Below are 24,612 nucleotides of genomic sequence, written 5' to 3' on the forward strand. Positions count from 1 at the left end.
ACCCTCAATTCCAGGAGGCAGAGGCAGGAGGATATCCTTGAGCTCTAGACCAGCCTGCTCTTCCTAGAGTTTCAGGCCAGCCAGGACCTGTCTCAAAAACGTTTTTCTTTTTAATGTCCTGTGATGGATGGTTCTTTGTGCCTCGGAGGGACCCCTTGAATGTGTTGAAGACACCGAGTGCCAGAGGACACGTCTGTCTGTAGCTTTGGCTTTCTCCTCAGGCTCCATGCTACTTGGTGCCACTTTGTTACGACCTTTCTGCCCATAGTTATGCAGACCGATAGACATCTTAGGTTAACCCTTATAGCGCCAGTCAATTGTTCCAGTGACAGTTGGGTAAGAGAGATGGGGGCGGGGGTTCCTTTCGACCCATATCACAGTTATTTCAAGCGAAGCAAGACTCGGCCACACTTGAGTCTGTAGGCAGAGAGAACCTCCATGGTTCCCAGCCAGGTAACTGGACTGTGGAGAGGAAGTCGCAGCAACAGTGCAGTTTCCAGGTCCCACTCACACGCAGAGCTCACCAGTTCTCTCAGCATGAGATTGCCTTGCTACCCTTTCTCACCTTCTGGGCTGGTAAAGAGCAGAGTTTGACTTTCCTCTTGCTCTGCTCTCCCTAGTGGGCTTTTTCAGAGGGAGAGGCAGTGGTGGTAATCTAAGTACCGTCTTTGTAATCTCGAATCCTCCCCCCTTCTCAACAGATAGTTAATTAAGCCTTGAAAACTCCCAGTTGGGAGGAAGTTAGAGCTTCTGCGGCCTTGCTGTGCTGTAGAGAACCTCACCAGAAAGCATCACCCACTGCTGCAGACGCCCCTGCTGGGCGCCTTGGCGCTGGCTTGTGGAGCCTATTTTATTTACTCATTCATGTATAATTCTTTTCTGACACAACGTCTTACCCTATAGCTCAGGCCTTGTTAGCGCAGGCTAGCCAAATACCCACAGCAATCCTCCTGCCTCAGGCTCCAAAGCACTGGGATTTTAGGCTTAAGCTACTATAGGCCAAAACCTATAGTACAGCCCCGATTCTTCTTAAGATGTCTCCTTTGCCCTTTTTTTTATTACACACTGTTTGCCAGGTCCAGCAGTCTGCTCTGAGGACCTACTGAGTGCTTGGAGACTTGTGGCACTGTCTTCTCCACTAGATAGGTGTAAGCGATGATCTCTGTGGGGTCAAGCAGCCTTGTGAAGTCCCAGTCAGTGACATACACGTTAATGCCCAGCAGCCACTGTGGGGGAGGGAAGACGGTAGTTAGGGGGGTGTTAACTATTCTAATCTGTGCTGATAAACTTCACTTATTGAGATAACATATCTTTGGCTGCATGCACCTGAAACTTCATCCTGCCTCATGTGTCTCCATGTTTTTCTTTCTCAACAGATTAGCTCATGCCCTCTTCCCACCCTCCTTCCCTCCCTCCCCTGGCAGCTCCACCCTCTCTCTCTGTTACCCTTTTCTGTTCGTCCTATGGCAGAAAGGACTGGTGGCTCGGCCTGCATGCCGCTCTCTCTCCTCTTGTGCTGGCATGTCATGGTGGCACTGTTGTGTTCTTTTCCTCTTCCCTTTACTAACAGACGCAGACCAAACTGGAGCATGCCCGCATTAAGGAGCTTGAACAGAGCCTGCTCTTTGAAAAGACCAAAGCTGACAAACTCCAGAGGGAGTTAGAAGACACTAGGGTAATGGTTTTCACTATTTCATGAAGCAGCTTCCCAAGTGTGAATGGTGGACACGTCGGGTGACCGGCGACAGGCCTGCCGTCGGCCTGAGCCTTGTCCCAGGGGTTCGGCCTGAGTTTGGTCTCAGTACCGCTCAGGTATTCGTGAGCATAGAGTGATGAGAAGGTGTTTTGTGTAAAGCATTTTGTCAAAAGTAAACTTATCCGAAATCAAGATCAGAAGCCTCCTAACCCTATAAACTCTGTGGTTCTCTCCAGTGGGATTTGAGGTTCTCTGTGTTAGTTCTTTAAAACAGTTCTTCTCCAGTTTCCACAAGCAGCCAGTTGTCCTCCAGTTCTCATATTCCTAGTTACTGGGTTTTCTAAATAATTTATGCTTTTCCCTGCCTTTGCCCCTGGCCTGTTGGGAAAAAGAAGTGGAAACATTAGCTCTTTTTTTTTGTTTGTTTGTTTTGTTTTTTTTGTTTTTAAATGAGACTTAAGAACTTTGACCCGCTATTATCTTTTTCTTTTCTGTTTCTCCACCCCACCCCCCTTAATGGCTGAATTTACATCTCCTTTCTTTCTGACACCCAGATTAAAATCTCAGCGGTTAGGAAGGTCAAATGTTTTTCTTTTGGGGCCAGGGCCTCGGTCCTGTTTTAATTGTTTATGTAGGGTTGTCAGGCGCTCACTCTCAGTGTTTGGTAAATACTCAGCTTTTCTGGCACCCTTGGAAGGAGGTTGTATTATTCTCACCTTTTCTGTAGACCTCTGCAGAGCAAAGACACTAAGCACAAAGATGGTGGTGCGTTTGCTTAAGGTCTCACGGCTGATGACAATCGTGGAGCTGGACTCGCCTTTCGGGTCATTTGGCTCCAGGGTCTGTGCTTGTAACTATTGTAGGAGAGAATCTTTTGATTTGTGCTAAAAGAAATCATCACGTGTTAAAAATACATATATGCATATAGGTACCTGTTAAATCATGTTTGACTGTGATTGGCCTTAACTTTAAATTTTCAAAAATTACTTCGTATCTATCAGATCAAATTTGTTACCCTGACTTTTCTTTTGAATCAGTAGTATTTGTAGAGATTTCTTTTGGTGTGAAATCATTGATATTAAAAACTTAGACAAATGAATAATCTTCCTTTTCTCAATCATAATTTTGTTTTCTAATAAAGAAGAAAGGCCAGGGAGATAGCTCATTTAGTAAGTAAGGTATTTGCCTTGCAAGCTTGAGGACCTGGGGTTGGGTCTCAGAACCCATGTAAGAAAGGTGGGCATGGTGGTTCATGCCTGTAATCCCAGCCCTCCAGGGGCAGGGACAGGTTTCCTGAAGCTTGCTGGCCAGCTGTCAGTCTCATCTACTTGGTAACGCTAACGAGAGACCCTGTTTCAAAACCCAGGTAGACAGAGCCCAAGGACAGTCACCTGAGGCTGTCATCTGGCTTATATATGTCCTTGTGCACATAAGCACATATATACAGACACACAGACCTATGCACAGACAAGCGTGTATGCACATAAAATCATAAGTAAGTAACGCTGGGTATAGTGGCGCATGCCTGTAATCCTAGCACTTGGGAGGCTGAGACAGGAGAATTGCCACAAGTTCAGGGTAGCCTGGCCCACATAGTGAGCCTGGCTCACTGCAGAGTGAGATTCTGTCTGGGAAAAAAAAAAAGCAAAAAGAGAAGGGAGAAAATGGTTTCAGTTGTTCTCAGAAATAAACATGTATTTGGTAAGAAAAAGAAAGAAAGGAAAGGAGAGAGACAGAGAGAGAGACACAGAGAGAGAGACAGAGAGAGAGAGAGAGAGAGAGAGAGAGAGAGAGAGAGAGAGAGAGAGATATGGCGAAATGAGTAAGTGGACTTTGGTGCCAAAGTCTTGACCTGGGGAATTCAAGGATCATGAGACAGAGACCCTTTGGTGTAACTGAAATAAGGGAATACATTTTTTTTTTACTTCTAAACTATTCTTCCATGCCTTAGTCAGCACAGATTCAGTTTTCTGGTTTTGTGCTGGATAATAAGACACCTGTTTTCAAATGAGACTTCACAGCCTTCCATAACACACGGTGTCTTCTCCTGGTGCGCCACGTGTGAAAATAACCAGTGGTCCATTGACTTCCCACGTCACCTACAGTCCTTTTTGGGAAGTGTTTTAGAATTCCCCCCACCCCCGGCCTGTAAATCCAATTTATACCCAGCTTACCTGGTGCTGTCGAAATATAAGCAAGAATAAGAAACAGCTCCTGACTTTTATGGCCATAAACCAGCAGGAGAATTGTGACTGAGGGCAGATGTTGGAAAATTAAATTTAAAATAGAAGTGTCAGAATACCACACAGAGAGCCACAACCCTGTTGCCTTTGACTTGGCGTTCTCTGAATTTGACAGTTCCATTGTGACCGGGAACGGACATGTTGGCTTTAATTTACTTATGCTATAATCTCGTGGCAAAAGGGTTCATTGTTGTTTTATATACTAGTTTTAGGTAAGAAATTGATGGACCTCCCCTCCCTAGAGATGAAATATAAATGAATTAACATGTTTAATCTGAAACATCTATATAGCCATAAAGCCTACAACCCCAGTCAGGTCCAGATCAGTCAGTGACTGAGGCGTCTCCCCCCCTTTCCTTCTGGACATTTATTTTACTGAGCATCATAACATGCTGGATGGACAAGGGAAGCAGAAGACACCTGTCCTGTGTTTCCTGTCCCCATGCGGGCAACACGGGCAGTGGCTGACAGTAGGAAGAGGCTGGTCTTGACATCTGGGACCATTGGTATTTTAAAACTACCTGTATTCCCTTCTGTTTCCCAGGATAGACAAAGGTTTTTATGTCCTAAGATAACACCTTCTATATATATTTTTGTTCCAAACAGAGGCTAGAAAGTAGCAGTAGAAAATGTCTGAAAAAGCACAAGCTGGCAAAGTATTTTCCCCCTAACTCTGGATTATTTAGTTTTTAAAACTCCAGAGCTCAGATGGAGTCAAAGTGTGTGGACGTAGCAAGAGCACAGCTGAGATATGCGTTCCACTTGTGTGCGCTAATGTTGAGAACCACTGGGTTAGGGAAACAGGGTGCAATTGTGAAAGCCAGAAAGGGGTCTTTGTGTGAGAGGCTGATGTCTAATCACAGGTAAGTGATCCTCTAGTGTCACTTAAAGAGCCAGTGAATTCTTCATTATCCAGCTGAGGCTTTAGTCTACAGCACTGCTCACTGAAACATGGGAAGTTTTAGCCCTTGTATACCTGCTATGTCTCAGAAGTAGAGTGCAAGCCGCATAAGCTGAGGTCTTAACTTCCTGATTGGTGCCCACACGCTAAGTTACAGGTGAAATTAATTTGAATAGTATATAGAACCCAGTCTATATCTAAAACATTATTTTATCATGCAGTGACTATGAAAATCATTAAGCTACTTTATGTCTGTTTTTCCCTGAGTTTTCAAATCCTGATGTGTGTCTCACGGCACGTCTTGCTTCAGATGAATCACATGCAGGGCTCGGCCACCTGTGACTAGTGACTGTCTGCACGGTGGGCTTTAATCACAGGCCTCGGGCAGATGCACGGTGGGTTTTAATCACCGACCTCAGGCGGGGTAGCCCCTGAAGCGCTACTGAGTGCAGGGTGGGTCAGCATGGCAGGAAAACTGACCAAAGGAGCACGCTTGCTTGCTTCCAGGAGGCAGGCAGGTTGTGGAGCACTTTGGAAACTACTGTTTCTGTTAACTTCTTATCAGTTAATGAGTACTTCCGGTTTAAGCCTCCTTAGAGTCCAGGTAGAGATTGTTGGAGTGAGGTAAACTCAGTATCCATGCGAGACTTCAGAATTGTGGGAGCTTGTTGAAGATTATAATAATTACGTAGTAGAGCTTCCAGAATCGAGCTTAAGCCGTTATCTCCGTGTGCGAGACATTAACCCCTACTTGTGATAGCTTGACTTTGCTTGACTCCGGGTGTTTTGTAAATAAGGAAAATCATCAGTGCTCTCTGTTTCTTATGACCACTGTCACTAGGTGGCTACAGTATCAGAAAAGTCCCGAATAATGGAACTAGAAAAGGACCTAGCGTTGAGAGTACAGGAAGTAGCTGAGCTCCGAAGAAGGCTAGAGTCCAGTAAACCTCCTGGAGATGTGGATATGTCTCTTTCTCTTTTGCAAGAAATCAGTGCTTTGCAAGAAAAGCTAGAAGTCACACATACTGACCACCAGAACGAGGTGACGTCTCTGAAGGACCACTTTGGAACTCGGGAAGAGATGTTTCAGAAGGAGATCAAGGCTCTGCACGCTGCCACTGAAAAGCTCTCCAAAGAGAACGAGTCCTTGAGGAGCAAGCTTGACCATGCCAACAAGGAGAACTCAGACGTCATCGCTCTGTGGAAGTCCAAACTGGAGACCGCCATCGCGTCCCACCAGCAGGCAATGGAGGAGCTGAAGGTGTCCTTTAGCAAAGGGATCGGAACGGACTCGGCTGAGTTTGCTGAGTTAAAGACACAGATAGAGAGACTCAGACTAGATTACCAGCATGAAATCGAAAGTTTACAGAGTAAGCAGGACTCCGAACGGTCTGCCCATGCTAAAGAGATGGAGTCCATGAAGGCCAAGCTGATGAAGATCATCAAAGAGAAGGAGGACAGCCTGGAGGCCGTCAAAGCACGGCTGGACACGGTGGAAGACCAGCACCTGGTGGAGATGGAGGAGACGCTCAGCAAGCTGCAGGAGGCGGAGTTTAAGGTAAAGGAGCTAGGGGTTCTGCAGGCCAAGTACAGCGAACAAACCCAGGTCGTTGGTCATCTCACGTCACAACTCAGTGTTGCGGAAGAACAGCTCTTGGATCTGGATGCCCTTCGGAAGGCCAGCTCCGAAGGTAAAGTGGAGATCGAGACACTTAGGCAGCAGCTTGAGGGAGCGGAAAAGCAGATTAAAAACTTAGAGATGGAGAGGAGCGCTGAAAGTAGCAAGGTTTGTATCAACATTTCCCATCTTTATTTTCCCCTTTTCCATTCGTTATTTTCATCGCATGTTACTTTAAGTTGAAGTCATTCATCTGCAAAATGCCTGATTTACCGTGAACTGCACGGTGCACCCACTCGAGTGCAGTAGGGTACTTTCTGAGGACCGTAGGTATGGTTTCTTCTGAGGAGAGCAGAGCAGATCATGACCGGCCATTTGGATTTTCGTTCCTATCGTTTGGAAACATCATCTGCTACGTTGTCTCCTGGCCATGATGTGAACTCCTATATAAGCTCATACTCTCTGTTTAAAATAGAGCTAACTTCCTAAAACAGTGATGTTAAGGTGAATGAATGAGAGAGGGAGAGCAAGACAGAGACAGACAGACAGACAGACAAGCTCAGGCTGGGCTTAGACTGGTGAGACAGGAAGTTTGCCAGTCCAGTTCTAGGCTAGCCTGGACTATATAAAGAGACCCTGTCAAAACAAACAGATCAGAAACAATCAACCAAAACAAAAACCACATTTTAAGCTTATTCCCTTTCTGCCCACATCACTCCCTTGCTTATACGGTTATTTATATATAATAAAAGCAAAACATGAACTCTGGAGGGCTTTTTTTTTTTTTTTTTTTTTTTTTTTTGGTTCTTTTTTTCGAGCTGGGGACCGAACTCAGGGCCTTGCGCTTCCTAGGCAAGCGCCTACCACTGAGCTAAATCCCCAACCCCTCTGGAGGCTTTTAACCACCGTGTAAGTCAGCGTGCTACGCTAAGTAATGCTCACAGCAAAGTAAGGGCAGGAGCCCAGAGTGGTTTGCATTGTTACCATACTTTTATGCCATAATGAAGAAACCATCCACTTGTGACACGGTGACCAAGGTGCTTATAGAGGGAAGAGCTGACGCGGGTTACAGTTCAGAGGGTGAGTCATGATCATCCTGGCAGGAGCATGGCAGCAGATAGGCAGACGTGCATGGCGCTGGAGAGCAGCTGAGAGTTTACCTCCCGACCCAGAAGCATGGGTCGAATGAGAGACTTTGAAACCTCAAAACCTAGCCCCCATCATATGCCACCTCTAACAAGGCCACTTCCTGATCCTTGCCCAAGTCTCACAGCTGGAGCTTTAGTGTTCAGATGTATGTGACCCTGCTGGGGCCATTCTCACTCACCAAACTGTCTAACCTTGGCTTTCTGGGGGCGGTGGCATGAAAACTGAGACTGGATCTCACCGTGTTCCCCAACAGTTCCCCCGAGCTGCCCTTGTTTATGGTCCTTTTGCCTTTCCCTCTCACCTGCTGAGATTACATGTACCACTGTATCCCTGTCCCTTGTGGGTTTTTGTCTTAGTTGTTTGTTTGTTCAATACAGGATCTCACTTTGTAGCCCAGGTTAGCCCAGGTTCGCCTAGGATTGGCTTTGTAGCCTACACTGGCCTTGAGTTCTCAGTGGTCCTTGTAGTTTGGTCTTCCACGTACTGGGATTATAACAGACATACGCCTCTACTCCTCTGGCTGTTCCTTTTCATGTGTTTAGTTTTGGGGAGTTGGGGAGACCAGACAAATGTGTTATTTGTCAAGGATTAGGAAAGTAATGAGTCCACTGGCTACATTTCCTATTATCCAGCCCTGTTAAATGTCACCCTCAGTTCCTCAAGCTATTCTTCCTCAGCCCTGTCACTAGTGGAGGTTCTGGTATTGGTGACGAATGATTTTTGTGGAAGAAGCTGTTCTGTTAACAAAGAGAGGGTTGTGGTGGCTGAGAGAGGTGAAGAGAGAGAAACAGCAAAAGTCTGCTAAGTAGCGATGTAAACATGGACTAGCTATAGGAATAGTTCTCTAATCGTAGGTGGTTCTGATAAAAACCAGTAAAAAAAGCAAGGTAGCTAGAATAGACTATCGGGCTGATCATTGGGTCACCCTTTTACAAAAGGTTTAACGAAAGCTGAGTTCTGGTGGTTGTCCACTGGATCTTTAAATGACTCGTGTGTTAAAATATTTTAAGCATACAAGTATACAGAATAATATAAACTGCCATTATAATGTGCCTGGGGGCCTGTCTGTGCTAAAAACAGGCTCTACCACTGAGCTGATTTTGTCCTTGTTTTTTATTCTATGCTGCTAGGATTTTAAAATGCAGAAATGAACTTGATCAGGTTGCTCGTTTAGGAAGTAAATACCAGCACTTTCTTCTTCAGACTATGATGGTATTCAATGTTAGCTAGAGAGGGGTAGCATAGTTTTCGACTTTTTTTTCTTTAAATTTACTTATTTCATATATGTGAGTACAGAAGAGGGCATCAGATCCCTTTACAGATGGTTGTGAGCCATCATGTGGTTGCTGGGATTTGAACTCAGGACCTCTGGAAGAGCAGTCAGTGCTCTTAACCGCTGAGCCATCTCTCCAGCCCCAGTTTTCAACTTTTTAAAAACAACCATTAGAGCAGGGTGGGGGTGGCACACACCTTTTGTCCCAGCCCTCAGGAGGCAGAGGCAGATAGACCTCTGAGTTCAAGGCCAGCCTGGTCTCCACGGCCAGTTCTGGGACAGCCAGGGCTACACAGAGAAAAGCCATTAGAGGTTGGAGAGCTGCTCAGCAGTGAGGCCCATTTACTATGTTTGAAGAGGATCCAGGCCTGGTGTTCAGTGCCAAGGGATCGCATACTCTCTTTTGGAAGCTTATGCACATACACAATGTGCATACATACACATAAGTAAAATCAATGTAACATGTTAGCTAGGTATGTTGGCACACACTGAGTTTGAGGCCATGCTGGTCTACACAGAGTTCCAGGACAGGCAGGGGTTATCCAGAAACTGTCTCAAAAAAGATGAGGCAGCCATACCTACAGCTGATTGTTTGAAAAGTCACTGTCGTCTTAGAATTAAAACAGCACAAAGCAAGGAACAGCAAAACAAAAAAACCTCTTTCCAGTACGGTTCTGTTGTGTTTCTCATTTTTTTTATGTTTTGTTTTTCCTTATCATTCTTTTTTGTTTCTTTTTTGTTCCATTCACTTATGTACCATATAACTCGGTGTGTTAGGCTAATAGCATTGCCAAAGACCTCCAGGGGAAAGAGCTCATGCTCACTAGTCTGCAGAGCAGTTTGAATGAAGCCAATGAAGTGAAGGAGACTTTGGAAAAAGAACTTCAGACTTTGGTAAGTACCTGTCCAATGGGGGTCTGAGTCTCAGTGCTTCTGGCCTTTTCCTGTTTAAAGGAACTTTCTCCATTTTAAAAAACAAAACCAAACCCCAAAAAACAAAAACCACTACAGCTATTTCTCTACTTCTTCAAAAATGTGGATATAAATTGAGTGTATTAGCAGCTGATAAATGCCTTCAGGGGAACTGGATCAAATCAAATTAGCAGTAAAGGTAGGTGTTAATTTTCCTTTTCAGAAAAAAAAAAGATCTTTTTCTCCGGTGAAGCAGTGCCTGGCAGTTACTGGCAGCTTAGTTTTACGAAACACAGAGGAGCATCTCCCCGGTCGCAGGCACATCCAGTTCTGTCTCCTATGCATTCCCTGGTCAGCATCACCTTTGTGACTGTGGGCGGCAACTGTCCTGGTCTTTAGTGCCCTCTAGTGGCGAGGTGGTGTCCTACCGAACTGAACACTCACTGAGTTGTAGTTGGCCTTAGGAAATTATATTTCCATTTGTATGTTTTCTCTTAATCCCAAATCGTGTAATGGTACAAGGCTTTACCCAAGCCCTCAGGAGGCAGAGGCTGACAGACTGAGATCCAGGCCCGTCTTGTCTACATAGCAAGCTTCAGACCAGCCAGTGTACATAGTGAGACCGTCTCAAAAAAACAAACAAACAAAAACAAAAAACAAAAATCAAACAACCAAAACAAACAAAAAACAAAAAAACCCAAACCAAACAAAAAACAAAAAACGAACCAAACCAACTAACACCCCAAAATAAACAAGACCTTTTCCTACCCTTCCTCCCTCTTTCTTTGCCTTCTACACCATAGTTTGACCTTACTGGGGGGTAATAATTATGGACAGTTGCCATGGTACCTACGGAAGCTTTGGAGAACTTGGGTAGCTTCTCAGGATCAGTGGTCCCAGCTGCTCCAGGTCTCCCTCTTACTGGTTTCCCTGTTCACATTGGAGAAGCCGTATTTCTTGTGTGAGCGTCTGTGCTACAGTTTCCTATGTTTCATTTTGAAACAGCATTGCTGTTTCTGATCTGAAACTCACTCAGCTGTGTCCTCTGGGTTGTCACAGCAGTCCCACTACCTCAGCATGAGTTCGAATTCCTACTTAAAAAAGGATGCATGTGCGTTTATGGGTGCGTTTATGGGTGGCGTGTGCACATTGAGCGCCATCCCTGTGGAGGTCAGAAGGGTGTCAGATCCTAGAGTTGGGGTTACAGGTGGCTGGGGGCTTTCTGCTGTGGGCGCTGTTGTCCAAACTTGGGTCCTCTGCAGAAAGCAGTAAGCACTAGCACTCGTGACTACTGAATCATCTCTCCAGCCCCACATTTCTCCTTTTAAAAATAGCTATATTGTTCAACATAAATTCAGTGTAAATTTAAATTAGCCATTTAGTCCATTTTAAGTGCTTGGTAGCCACACTGCAAAGGTTTTGTTGAACAGCTGTGGTATATAAGGTACATTTTAGAAAAAATTGGCCTCAAAACCATTAGTTTTTACATTTTTTTCTTTTTGAGATAAGGTGTCTCTTTGTAGCTCTAACTGGCCTGGAACTTACTATGTAGACCAGGCTGGCCTTGAACTCAGAGACCCCCTGCCTCTACCCTCCGAGTACCGACTCTAAAGGCATGTGCCATCACATCCGGCTATTCTATGACTTGGGTTCTTTAAGGAAATGTTTCAGAGGCTGGTGCAGGGGTGACAGGAACTCAGTAGACAGGAATCAGCCTGAAGACCCGAGCTTGAGCCCTAGGACCCACATGGTGGAGGGAGAGAACTGACTCCCACAAGTTGTCTCCTGCCCTCTGCCTGCACACCTGGCTCATGTGCCCACACATGTGCACGAACACATCAATGAGTAAATGTAATTTTTAAAACCGAAGAAATGGGATTGGAGAGATGGCTCAGTGGTTAAAAGCAGTTGTAGCTCTTTCAAAAGACCAAGGTTCAGTTCCCAGCACACAGCTCACAACGGTCGTAACTCCAGTACCAGAGGACTTGACACCTGCCTCTGGCCTCCAGGGCACTTGCACACACGTAAGTGCACATGCACACATGCACACCTACACGTAATTTAAAGTGGTACTATTATTTTTTTGAGTCAGGGTTTCTCCGTGTAATCCTGACTGTTCTAGAACTTGTTCTGAAGTCAAGGTGGCCTCCAATTCAGAGATTCAACTGCCACTGTCTCCCCGGTGCTGGGTTTAAAGGCGTGCGCCATCATGCCTGGTGTAATAATAAGTCTTTAATAAGTGTCTTGAGTACCATATTTTGCTACCCTCTCTTCTAAAATTCCAAGAGTTAGGTTTTTTTTATTTGTTCTGTTTTAAATAATGCAATATTATTCCTCTCCTGTTCTTGGAAGGTCAGGTGCCACTGAAGCCTAGCTTTGTGAACGACACAGATGGGTGCCCTGTAGGCTTGCTGGCTTACGGCTCATGTACTCATCTTGAATAGTCTCTGTTGGAAATATTCATTCACAAAAGTCTCCTGGGGTGCTAGAGAGAGGGCTCAGTAGCTAAGAGCACTGGCTGCACTTGCAGAGGACCTGGATTCTGTTCACAGCACCCATATGCTGCCTCACAACCATCGGTAACTCCAGTTCCAGGAGACCTGACATCCATTTCTGTGTATCTGATTGTCCCGTGTGTGCACCAAGCGTGTATGCATTGCATATGCACACATACAGTGTATAGGCATGCATGCAGGTACACATAAAGTCAAATAAATAGATCTTTAAACAGATCTCTTGTTAATTCTACTTCAAAATGTATCTCAGGAAAACCGGGAGATTTGTTCTAAACGTGTTATGTTTAAATATATATATGTGAATGCATATACCTACATGTATGTGTCTGGTTGTACACTTGGTTAAAGATAGACATGCATACATACACATGCACTCCCCACTCGTGTATGCACATGCGTACAAGGCACGGTAAGTCTGCATGTTTTAAGTTAGTCTTAATGGCCCAAAGTACAAACCCCAAGTATTGTGGTAACTGAGTCTTCATCGCCTGAAACCTCTGTGTGATGAGTGTCATCCGCTTCCTTTCCTTTAGAAAGAAAAGTTTGCCAGCGCTTCAGAGGAGGCCGTCTCTACTCAGACAAGTATGCAAGGTACGTCTCACTGAAGTTTGAGCAGAAAGTTTTAGGGTGTGTTTAGGGGGGCTAGGGGCTGGCTTTGGGTGTGCGTAAGGTAGACTAATGTCATAACTTTGGAAGTTGTAGAATGCACAGAAAAACTGCATTCCGTTGGTTTCCTGAAACTTCAAACTCCAAAAATAGTTACTTCTTCTTTTGACCTAAGGCTTGATCCATATTAAGATCTGCATAATCCTGTGAAAGAATGATCTTATCTACACATATGCTATTGAGAAGCATTGGGTTTTGACTGTCGGAGAAGAGTGTGATACCTAGGAGGGGCACCCAAGTTTTGGGTGGTCTTATTAAATGATATATATAAAGCTTTTAACTTTATCCTAATAGATACTGTTAATAAACTGCACCAAAAGGAGGAACAGTTTAATATGTTGTCTTCTGAACTGGAGAAGCTGAGAGAAAATTTAACAGGTAAGGCCGTGTCATCTGGTAACTAGCCATTACACTGGGTGCCTAGGATGAGATAGTTCATTTACGTTACCATAACAGATCTGCCTCTCAGACACTGCCTCGTGTAATACCTGTTTGAGATACGTAACCTTGAGCAGTTCTTCTTTTCTCTGCTTTACAAAAGGCCAGCATCTGCCATGCTGCCGCTGTTCTCTGTACACAGCGTTTCACACAGACCGACATGCAGCTGACCCCTTGCTCCTCACCTCCTCCCTTAGCCTTTTTGTTCTTCTCAACATTGGCCAGAGTCAGATCACGTGACTTCTCCTACTCCCATCTCCCTCAATGGACGCTCAAGTCCTAGCCCATCAAACCCCATGTCTCTACTTGCTCTTATCCACTGCACTCCAGCCATTAGCCATCTTGCTTTTAGAGGACATGTCAGGCCTACCTGGGGCCTTTGACTTGCTTCTTGCTTCTGATCCTTCCTTCAGGCCTTTTCTTAAATGTCACCAATTCAGAGAGTTCCATATACTATGTTACTCCTTCCTTCCTTCAACATCCTTTCTCTACCTCCAGATTTCCTCTTAGCACCCACCTCTTTCTAGTACATTGTTCCTTTCTTTATTTAATTTATCATCTGCCTCTGCTAGAATGTGGTTTCCATGCAGGCAGAGATGGCTATCTGCAAATACGTACAGGGTATGTATGCATTTAAAAAAATTTTTTTTTTGCTCTTAACACGACATTGCTATTTTCTGTATATTCAGACATGGAGGCAAAATTTAAAGAGAAGGATGAACGGGAAGACCAGCTGGTAAAGGCAAAGGAAAAGTTAGAAAATGACATTGCAGAAATAATGAAGATGTCAGGGGACAACTCTTCTCAGCTGACAAAGATGAATGACGAATTACGTCTGAAGGAAAGGTATGTGTGACGGCTGGAAAGCGCGCCCACGTTAGAGTCCCTCAGCAATAAGGGACCGTCGGCTCAGGGCTGCTGAACGGGCACAGTCCCAGTGCCTGGGAGGAGAGGCTGGTGGATTTCTGGAGGTTTGAGACCAGTCTGGTCTATAAAGTGAGTTCTGGGCCAGCCCAGGCTACATAGTGAAATCCCACCTTATAGCAAAAACAAAACAAAACAAAACAAAAACAAAACAACCCAGGAAAACAAAAGGCTCAAGGTTGTCTTGTTTTAAGGCTTCCTGGTTCCTTTTCTCGTTGTGTTTCCATCTTTTCTGTTCTGGTTTTTCTTCTTTTAAGGGTGTGTGTGTGTGTGTGTGTGTGTGTGTGTGTGTGTGTGTGTGTGTGTGTGTGTGTTTGTGGGGGTTGGAGCTACACTCTTGCTTCTTCCTTGAATGAGCTGTTGGTCAGTCACTCGTGGTTTTTACTATCCCACAGTGGGCTTTAGGTATCCATCAGGCTCCGTCAGCAAATATTTTGCCGAGCCTTTTTCCCCAGTCCTTGTGTGGCCTCCTGAATTGAGCTCCAAGCTACTTAACTTGTTGAGAGTGACAGAGTTAAGGAGTATAGTAGGATTCTAGACCTTTCGGTGACTCAGGAGGACAAGGCACCTGTTTCATGATGGCAGTGACATCTTTTACAGGACCTTAGAGATGCTTGTAACTTCCTCCACACAGTGACAGGAAGCACCTACTGAGGGAGTATATTTTCTAGCTTCCCATTTTAAAGAAAAAGGAACTGCGGCTCACTTGAGGCATCCCGGCTGAGCCACCTGGTCTCGGCGCCCTTTTACGTAGATTTTCCTAGTACTAAAACTTCTTTTATCTTGAGGCCTGACAACAATAATAATGTCTTCTATTCTAAGGTTCTTTTTGGTTAGTTTGTTTGGTTTTTTTGAGACAGGGTCTCATGTAGTCCTGGCTGTCCTGGAACTCAAGATCTTCTTGCCTCTGTTTCCTAAGTGTTGGGTTTTAAGGTGCGTGCCACCACACCCAGCTTATTCTGAAGTTCCTGTTGCCTTTTCCCCTCCCCCTTTACATAGCCGTCATTATAAATCCAATACTTAATTAACAAGGCAAAGTCTTAGAGAACATTTTAGAACTGTTGGAATTTTATTTCGTAAAGTAAAGCTTATAAAATTATATTGTCCTCAGCCTTTTACCCACACAGTGCAGTTCGCCGTCGCCTGGTGGTGGGTGAGTTCACCATCGCCTGGTGGTGGGTGACCTTGCCTTGGCTGGCAGTTTCAGTGGCAGCCTTGGTCCCTTTAGCTCGGAGGCACCTGCAGAAGTAACTGTGCAGAGCCTCCAGGTGCCCCTCTGAGGGCGTTTCATAGTAGATACGGCCGGCACCGTCTGCTTGTTTGCTGTATCACTCGCTGGCCCTGATTCTGAGCCAGCGTCTCGTGTTCTCACTGTGTCCACAGGGAGTTACATGCTTCCCTTCATCTGTGTTAGGTACATGCAGGAGCAGGACAGCTTCCAAAGTCGTTCCTTAAGCACTGTCCACCCCCATGTTAAAGACAGGGCCTCTCGGTGCCTTGGAACTCACTAAGTAGGCTAGGCTGGCTGGAGGCCCCAGGGCTGGCCTGTCTCCGCCTCCCTAGAGCTGGGATTATTAGCACACGCCACCACACTAGCTTTTTTATATAGGTTCTGGGGATTGAGTTCAGGTCCTCATGCCTGCAAAGCAAACCCTTTACTGACTGAGCCATCTCACCAGCAGCCAGAATTACGGTAATTTTTGTATTCTCTTTTCCCAAAAGGCATTTAAATGACCTTTTGGTAACCAGTCTGCTGAAAGTTTGAAACTTATTTTTCTTTCTTAACATTTTTTAGGTTAAAAAGATAACCATTAATAATAATTAATTAATAATGCCCACAATTATTTAAGGGCACCGTGCGCATGCAGTACCTGCAGAGGTCAGAAGAGGGCACCAGAGTCCCACAAACTGGAGTTACGGATGGTTGTGAGCTCCCATGTGTGTGTAACCAAACCTTGGTTCTCGGAAGAGTGGCCAGTGCTCTTAATCGCTGAATCAGCTCTTTAGCCCTATTTCTATCTGCCTGCCTGCTTGCCTGCCTGCCTGTCTGTCTGTCTGTCTGTCTAGCTATGTGATATAGGGTCTCTGTATCGCTCTGGCTGTCTTAGAACTTGCTGTGTAGACCACACTGACCTTGAAGCCCCAGAAATCAACCTGCCTCTGTCTCCCACTTGCTGGGGTGAAAGGCCTGCATCACCACACCTGGCCTAATATAGTTACCTCCCTCATATCCCTTTATCCATCTATTAGCATAAACTAATAAACTCTTGTAATTATAGTAGTTGTTACTCTAAATTTATTTAGAACAATCACAGTTGTTAAAGTTATTCTTCAGGCAAGTCATTTTTAAGTTTGTCTTGATTTCAGGTATAATTATATACTCATCAATTTTTCAGTCTTTGATATAATTGTTATTTATAGTGTATTTCTATTATAACTCTTCAATTTAAAACACAAGGAATCTGGATGTGGCGATGGCTCAGCAGATAAAATGAGGCACGGGTGGAGAATTAGAGTTTAGATTCCCAGAGTCTAGGAAATCCTAGAGAGCCTACAGTGAAGGGGAGGTGGAGACGGGAGGATCTCCCAGCATGACGCAGTAAAGAGAAACCCTGCCTCACACATGGTGGACGGTGAGGACTGGCACCAAGGTTGTCGTCTGACCTCCATGTGCAGTGCTGTGCTGTGTGCATTTCCTGGACTCACACATGAAAACATAAACAGTGACCATGCATGTACCTATATGTACATTATAGCATATGCACATGGATATATGAAGAACTATCTGACAGGGCTGGAGAGATGGCTCAGTGGTTAAGAGCACTGACTGCTCTTCCAGAGGTCCTGAGTTCAGTTCCCAGCAACCACATGGTGGCTCACAACCATCTGTAATGGGATCTGATGCCCTCTTCCGGTGCGTCTGAAGACAGCTACAGTGTACTCACATATATAAAATAAATAAAAATCTCTTTTAGAAAAAGAACTATCTGACAATTTTTGTTGAAACTTATTCTAGGTCTGTGGAAGAACTACAACTCAAACTTACAAAGGCTAATGAAAATGCAAGTCTTCTGCAGAAAAGTATCAGGGAAGTAACTCTTAAAGCTGAGCAGAGTCAACAGGAAGCAGCCAAAAAACATGAAGAGGAAAAGAAGGAACTGGAGAACAAATTGTTGGAACTGGTAAGGAGAAGGGAAGGGGACTGCTGGCAAAGTGGGTGGGCAGTCACCATGTGGCCAGGTGGCCTGTGTGGCCAGGCGGCTTACCCCTTCCTTGGGGTTCTGCAGGAAAAGAAGATGGAAACTAGCCACTACCAGTGTCAGGACCTGAAAGCCAAGTATGAAAAAGCCAGTTCTGAGACTAAAACAAAGCATGAAGAAATCCTGCAGAACTTCCAGAAGATGCTGGTGGACACGGAGGATAAACTGAAGGCTGCCCAGGAGGCCAACAGAGACCTAATGCAGGACATGGAGGAGCTGAAATCCCAGGCTGACAAAGCCAAAGTAGGTTCCGGGCAGAATGTGCTCTTGTTGTACCTTAGCTCGGTTCTGTATCAAGGCTGCAGGAGGGCTGAGGGGCAAATGGGACCTGGGCATGCATGTCGGAGTGGCAGACTGCTCCTGTGGCAGCTTTTAGTGTTTCGTAACAGCTGTTGGCCTTGTAGGGGAGGGTAATGGCTACAGGGTCTCTTCCCTAAATGTACTGTGTAGCCATCACCGCCCCCTGTGCTGTTTGTCCCCAGTGGTTGCAACCTCTGACTTCTGCCTGGCCTCTGTCTGCTTGCTCGCAGTGGAGTCTCTGTTGGGAAAGCACCTTCTTCTCATCTTGTCTGAGCTTGCTCCACCTTGCTAGGGTGGGGAAAGAGACGAATGTCACAAAAGCAGGAGGCAGAGGCCCAGGGAAGCGAGTGGGCAGGGCTGGAACTGGAGGGAGCCCAGCTGAGAAGCAGAGTCTTATAGGGAGAATTAGAATTCTGAAGGAGGAGGCTTTGGTTGTTAGGGAGAATTAGAATTCTGAAGGAGGAGGCTTTGGTTGTCCCCAGGAAGCCGGGTTCAAATAAATCAAGAAAATAACTAGTTGAAAATAGAACCTGGAATTTCAGTTTATGCATCAGGATTGTATCTGAACCCCAATATGTTCTTCAACTGTGGTAACTTAGTAAAGTTTACCTTTCCTACGACTATTTAACTTTTTTATTGCTCAAATTTTTTTGTCTTAAATGTTTATTTTTTAATGCATTAGAGAAATGTTTGTATACAAGTTTACAAAAAAGAAATTATGAAAGAGAACTTGAAACTATTAAAAACCTCTTGTTAAGGCTGGGGACCTGCCTTAAATGTAGAGTGCCCACCTGTCCTGCCCTAGTATCAAATTCTAGGAACCAAAAAGAACAGCAGCACAAATTCCACAGCACGTCCTGTTAGTTAGGAGGACTAACGGGATAGTACATGTCAAGTGGAAGGGGACAGCCTCTCCTTTCTCCTCCCCCACATGCTGTCAGCACTTTCTCCCATGCCCTCTTCTCAAAAGCACGTCCCAGCTTGATGCACCACTTAATGGTGGGTATGATTCCCATAATTGACCCAGTCTTGAAAGCCTTCAGTTTTGTAGACCACACCCCAGCATCCCAGGAGCTTGTGGAACCACACCGGCTTTGATGGTTTTATGTAAAGCCCTTCTGGTTGAAATGCTGGGATTCTATCCGATGACAGACTCTGAAGGATCTGACGAGACCTAAGGGTGTCCCCTCATACAGGTTTATGTATGCAGCCAGTGAGCTTTACACAAGACCTCAGGAGGCCACGGAGCCAGTGACCCAGTGACCCACAATTCTGCCCTCTGTTCAGAAGCCACTGGTTAGATGAGGCTGTGCAAAGTTAAATTCGCACAGCTTCGAATTCAGCTCTCTAGGAGGATTCAGTGCATCTCAGGAGCTCACTGGTCACATGTCTACCATGCAGAAGAGGGCATGTTAATATAGTCATTGTTCATTTATCTTACAAGTTGGCATTTAAAAACCACTTCATGGTAGCCAGCAAGGCCTAGAAATTAGTCTGCATCTGAGTAGCATGTCCGTGATACTGGGACTGGGACTCTTAGCCTGTGACTGGCCTTCCTGCTGAGTCAGGGCTCACATACTGGTGGTCTTTCCCTTGCTACCCCTCCCTTTGGTAGAGCCCGTCTGTAAAAATATAAATATACCCACTTGTTTTTTGTTTTGCCCCTGACATAGTTTTGGAAAAAAAAATCTATGTATCTTTTCTGAGATAGAAATAACCTGACAGGACAGCAAGAAAGAGACTCATTCCTAATGTGAAACCCAAGGACGTTTCCAGACACGATTCCACACAGTTTCAAAGAGAGGAAGCGAATGGGCACTTTGCAAAGTTCATTACTTTGTCCTGTTCCTTTATTGACCGGTTCTCCAGTCCTTACCCCTTTGTTACTCAGATAATTTTTATGAATTATTGTAGGGACTCTAAACTTCCGCGGTTTAGGCCTGCTAAGTTATTTGGGCTTGCATTTGTCTGCTTCATTCATGTTGTTCCCATTTTTCCATCTCTTGTCCCTGTAGTCGCTAACTTATTTGTTAACGTCAGCCAAAAAAGAGATTGAAGTGATGTCAGAAGAGCTGAGGGGTCTGAAGTCAGAGAAGCAGCTCTTTGCCCAGGAGGCAAGCGCTTTAAAGTTAGAGAAAGGTTCTCTTTTATCAAAGCTTATAGAAGTGGAGACCAAGATAACCTTGCTTCAGGAAGACCAACAGAAGCTGTGGTCAGTAAACGAAAACCTCCATTTAGAAAAGGAGAGGATCTCCGAGGAAAAGCAGGTTGCCGAGAAGCGTTATCAGCAGGAGCATCGGGATAAGGAGTCTCTGGTGGTCGAGAGAGAGAAGCTGCTGAAGGAGATCAGTGTGACCCAGGAAGAGCTCCTGAAGATGCACATGGAGAAGGACTCCCTGGAGGCCTCCAAGGTGAGCATGCAGGTGCTGATCGAGGAGCTGCGCTTCTGCAAGGACAAACTGATGGCCATGTCGGAGAAGGCCCGGGCGGAGAAGGAGCAGCTGGAGGGCCAGGTCAAGAAGCTCACTGCGGAGAACATGGTCTTGGTCAAAGACAAGGACGACGTCATTCAGAAACTTCAGAGCGCTTACGAGGAGCTCGTCAAGGACCAGAAGGCCTTGGTCCAAGAGATCGAGGACCTCACGACCGAGAAGAAGTCAGCCGCCGAGAAGCAGATGAACCTCGATAACACCTGCCTCACCCTAAAGGCAGAGCGGGAGAACCTTCTCCAGAGTAACCGGGACCTGCAGTTCGAGAAGGACACGCTGCGCCAGGGCCAGGAGAAGCTGAGCGCCAGCCTGGAGGCCACCCTGCAGGTCAAGCAGCTGCTCAGCACGGAGGCAGAGACGCTGCGCACGCAGCTGGACTGCGCCACCAAGGCGCTGAGGAAGGCGGAGCTGGACATGAGACAGCTGCAGACGTCCAACGCCAGCCTCACGAAGCTCCTGGAGGAGATTAAGACCTGCCGGGCCATCACGGACTCGGAGTGTATCCAGCTTCTCCACGAGAAGGAGAGCTTGGCGGCCTCCGAGAGAGCGCTCCTGGCGGAGAAAGAGGAACTGCTAAGTGAAAATAGGATCATCACTGAGAAACTCAACAAACACTCCGAAGAGGTGACCCGTCTCGAGGTGAGCCTGAACGAGAAGATCACGTACCTGACCTCTGAGAAGGAGATGGCTTGCCAGAAAGTCGCTAGGCTCAAAAAGCAGCAGGACAGCCTCTTGAAAGAAAAGTCAGCCCTGGAGGTGCAAAACGGAGATCTGCTTGCTGACAGGGAGAGTTCCATCAAGACCATAGGGGACCTGAAGAGGAAATACGACCAGGAGGCCACAAACAGACGGATCGTGATGCAGGAGAAGATGAAGCTGCTAGGCAACATTGACGCGCTGAAGAAAGAGCTTCAGGAGAGAAAGAAGGAGAACCAGGAGCTGACGAGCAGCAAGTGCGACCTCTCCTTGATGCTGAAAGAGGCTCAGACGGCCAAGAAGAACCTTGAAAAAGAGCACACGAGCATGATGCAGGCCAAGGAGGACCTGAACGCCGAGCTGAAATCGTGCTGCTGCGAGAAGAACATCTTGCTGAGGGATGGCCTGAACCTGCAGGAGGAGTGTCAGAAACTAAATGAGGAGATTCGGGAAATCCAACAGACGTTAATGCTGGAGAAGGAGGCCAGGGCCAAGGAGAGCGAGAGCTCTTTATATGAAAGCAACAAGCTCCACGGGAGAATAGTGCTCTTAGAGGAAGAGATACAGGGGCTGAGGACATGTAGTGAGCAGCTCCAGACTGAGAATTTTACCCTTACCCAAGAGAAGACCAACTCAGAGCAAAAGGTGGTGGAGATCATTAAGGAAAAGGAACTTCTGAGCGCAGAGACGGCTCAGCTCGCGGCCAACATCGAGACCCTCAAAAGTGACTTCGCCGCCCTTTCCAAGTCCAAGTTGGAATTGCAAGAACTACACAGCTGCCTCACCAAGATCCTGGATGACCTCCGGCTGAACCATGAGGTGGCCGTGACCGAGAGGGCCGAGGTGCTTCAGGACAACAAGAACCTCCTGGCTGAGAAGCGAGAGATGATGCTGAGAAATGAGGAGATGCTGAAGGAGAAGGAGAAGCTGGAAGAGAGCTACTTCGTCCTCCAGAAGGAGATTAGCCAGCTGGCCCAAACCAACAGCCACATTTCAGCCGACCTCCTAGAAGCCCAAAGCGAAAACCGGACTTTGAGGAAAGACAAGAGCAAGCTAACCCTTAAAATTAGAGAGCTTGAAACCCTCCATTCGTTCACGGTAAAGTGAGGTTCGAGTACTGAGCACCCAGAGTCCCACTAACTGTGCACTAACATTAGAGGCTTGGGCGATTTCTCTTCATTGCAACCTAGGGAAATCCACCTGACTAAGCCAGCTGTGCGTGTGCGCGTGCGTGCGTGCGTGTCCATCCGTGTGTGTGTCCATCCATCCTCATGTGTGTCCATTCCTGTCCAGCTTTTCATTAAAACCAAAGAGGCTGATTCATTATTGAATGTCTAATTGTAGTAGTCACTTCTCCTCATTTCAAAAAGCCCTGAGAACTGTGAATAAAAAAGCCTTTTTAAAAACATTTATGGAGAAGCTTTGAAACCTGTGAAGTTAACTGTTTCCTGTAGGCTTCAGAGCAGCCTTAGAGGGTGCTCACCGAAATACAGTCGCCTGTGCTATTTCACTCACTGTGCCTGTCCCTCTGGAGGTGGGAGAGCCCACTGAACGCTCCTTGGCTGATGGGAGAGCGAGTGTAGTACCAAATTCTCGTGAATGTTATCAAACCCACCAAATGAAATTGTAACCCAAAGTCTTAAATAATTATATGATTATTTTTGATATTTAGTAGCGAAGAATTTGTTACCGTACACACATCTTTTTTATTCACAGTTCTATCCATGACTCAATTTCTCTCATAGATTTTTCCCATTCAGCGCTCTCAGGACACACTTGAGCCTCACGCTCTAATTGCCCAAATAATTTATATTATGTGAAAAATTCTTAGCTTAAGTTGAGTGACTGCAGAAGCCCTGAGCTGAGAAAAGTCTTGTGTACTTACACCAGTGAACGTAAGAGCCGTTCAGTTATTAGGGTCGTTCTGCATCATCACCAGAGAGGCTGTCACAATGATGAGCACGTGCTTGTCAGTGGAACTTGGAACTTAGCTGGAGGTTTAGAGGGATGAGAGAGTGTGGAAATGGTTCAGAGTTGACTTCATGAAAGATGCCGTGGGAAGGGCCTCTCCCCTTGCTCTCCTTCACAGTGCAGACCCTTCGTGGCCTGGTTTGTGCACTCTGGGTTTGGGGTGATGCCTCTCGTCCTGTGTGCGCGCTGCTTAGCCACACGGACTCTGGGAGCAGCCTCAGCCGTGCATTCTGAACATCCCAGATGGCGCCCGTCTCGTCTCCTCTCCTCACTGTGTCTCCTTGTGCTTAGGCTGCTCAGACTGCAGAAGACGCCATGCAGATCATGGAACAGATGACCAAAGAGAAAACAGAAACGCTGGCCTCCTTGGAGGACACCAAGCAAACGAATGCAAAACTACAGAGCGAAGTAATCAGATTTAAGTGTTTCTGTGTGTGTGTGTTCAAAGTCCACCGACGCCAAGGAATGTTGAGCCACTTAACTCAGGAGAAGGTCTTTGTGTGTGGACTTAAAGAGGTTTGATCTAAGTTAGGCCTGAATGTACGCCATGCCATGAGTGTGTTGCTTGCTTAGTAGCTCTGAACTTTAAGACGTCCTGGTGACACTGGGTGTGGCGATGCTTGCCTATGAGCCTGGTCCTTGGGCAGTGGCAGCAGAAGAATTAGGAATTCAAGGCTGGTCTGGGCTACATGAGATCCTATAAACAAACGAGCAAGCCAAAGGATGGGGCGGAAGCCCTACTATTGTGGGTTCTTAGACAACTACTGTGGTGGCACTGTGTACATTTTATACCCTTCCTTTTTATCCTACACATTTCCCCCCTCAACTTTCTTCTAATTTGGAGCCACCAAACTCCATTTCCCAGCCCTCGTACAGGCTTTTTCTTGGCTTGGTTCAGTATTTACAGCCTCTAGTGTCTTCTTGAACGAGTCCTTTCTAGAGCTGGTACAAGTTTGTGGCATTGGGTTATTTCTGTTCCATCTACAAGTAGCATTTCCCTTCGGACCCCTGATGCCCTGTTCCCATCTTCCCAGCTCACAGAAATCCGTCCTGAAGAGCTGCTGTCTGAAGTGGGATGTGAAGGTCTATATAGTTTCAGGCGCTTTTTAAAGTCAGAGGCGAGTAAGGCATTCAGAACGTAGTTCAAAGGGAGGGACTGCCAGGGGGACAGACAGGAGCAGACTAGGTCTCCTCATGCAAGAGCAAAACGGGCGTTTTGAGGTAATTAGGGTAAATAAAAATTAACAGAACGCACACTCAGATATTAAGATTCTCTGGAGGATGGGATCAAGCAGGATTGCGTCCTCCTCAGGAAGTCTGTTGTCACCAGGCCCCAGGGTCAATGAGCTGTTTGTTTCTTGGGCCTATTACGATGCTTTATTTCCCTCATTCATAAATCTGGGACATTAAAGGACATTAAAAAAAAGGTGGCATGTTCAAACTACCGTGGTACTTTCTGGATTCCTGGCTGATGGCATATGATGTGACAAGCCCCTCCTCTGCCTGTAAGAAGCCAGAGCTCCTGATTCATTCATGAAATGCCTGACTTTCCCGCTAGAG

At 46.0% G+C, this 24,612-nt stretch overlaps 1 protein-coding gene across 6 annotated transcripts in view; it reads left to right on the forward strand.

Annotated features, from left to right (window-relative positions):
* Clip1 (CAP-Gly domain containing linker protein 1) overlaps positions 1–24,612 on the forward strand; it is a 77,499-nt gene that overhangs the window by 18,866 nt on the left and 34,021 nt on the right. For 3 of the 6 annotated variants that reach the window (XM_032887163.1, XM_032887167.1, XM_032887162.1), the window contains exons 8-15: positions 1,571–1,675; positions 5,682–6,626; positions 12,842–12,899; positions 13,269–13,352; positions 14,102–14,258; positions 17,353–17,518; positions 17,624–17,839; positions 23,344–23,460. In XM_032887163.1, the coding sequence (XP_032743054.1) occupies positions 1,571–1,675; positions 5,682–6,626; positions 12,842–12,899; positions 13,269–13,352; positions 14,102–14,258; positions 17,353–17,518; positions 17,624–17,839; positions 23,344–23,460 (1,848 nt within the window). Of the gene's footprint in view, positions 1–1,570; positions 1,676–5,681; positions 6,627–9,657; positions 9,775–12,841; positions 12,900–13,268; positions 13,353–14,101; positions 14,259–17,352; positions 17,519–17,623; positions 17,840–23,343; positions 23,461–24,612 lie in introns of all 6 variants that reach the window. The other 3 variants (XM_032887165.1, XM_032887164.1, XM_032887168.1) reach the window with 2 other exon arrangements.

The sequence above is a fragment of the Rattus rattus genome, chromosome 16 (genome assembly GCF_011064425.1).
Source record: "Rattus rattus isolate New Zealand chromosome 16, Rrattus_CSIRO_v1, whole genome shotgun sequence".
NCBI classification, from domain to species: domain Eukaryota; kingdom Metazoa; phylum Chordata; class Mammalia; order Rodentia; family Muridae; genus Rattus; species Rattus rattus.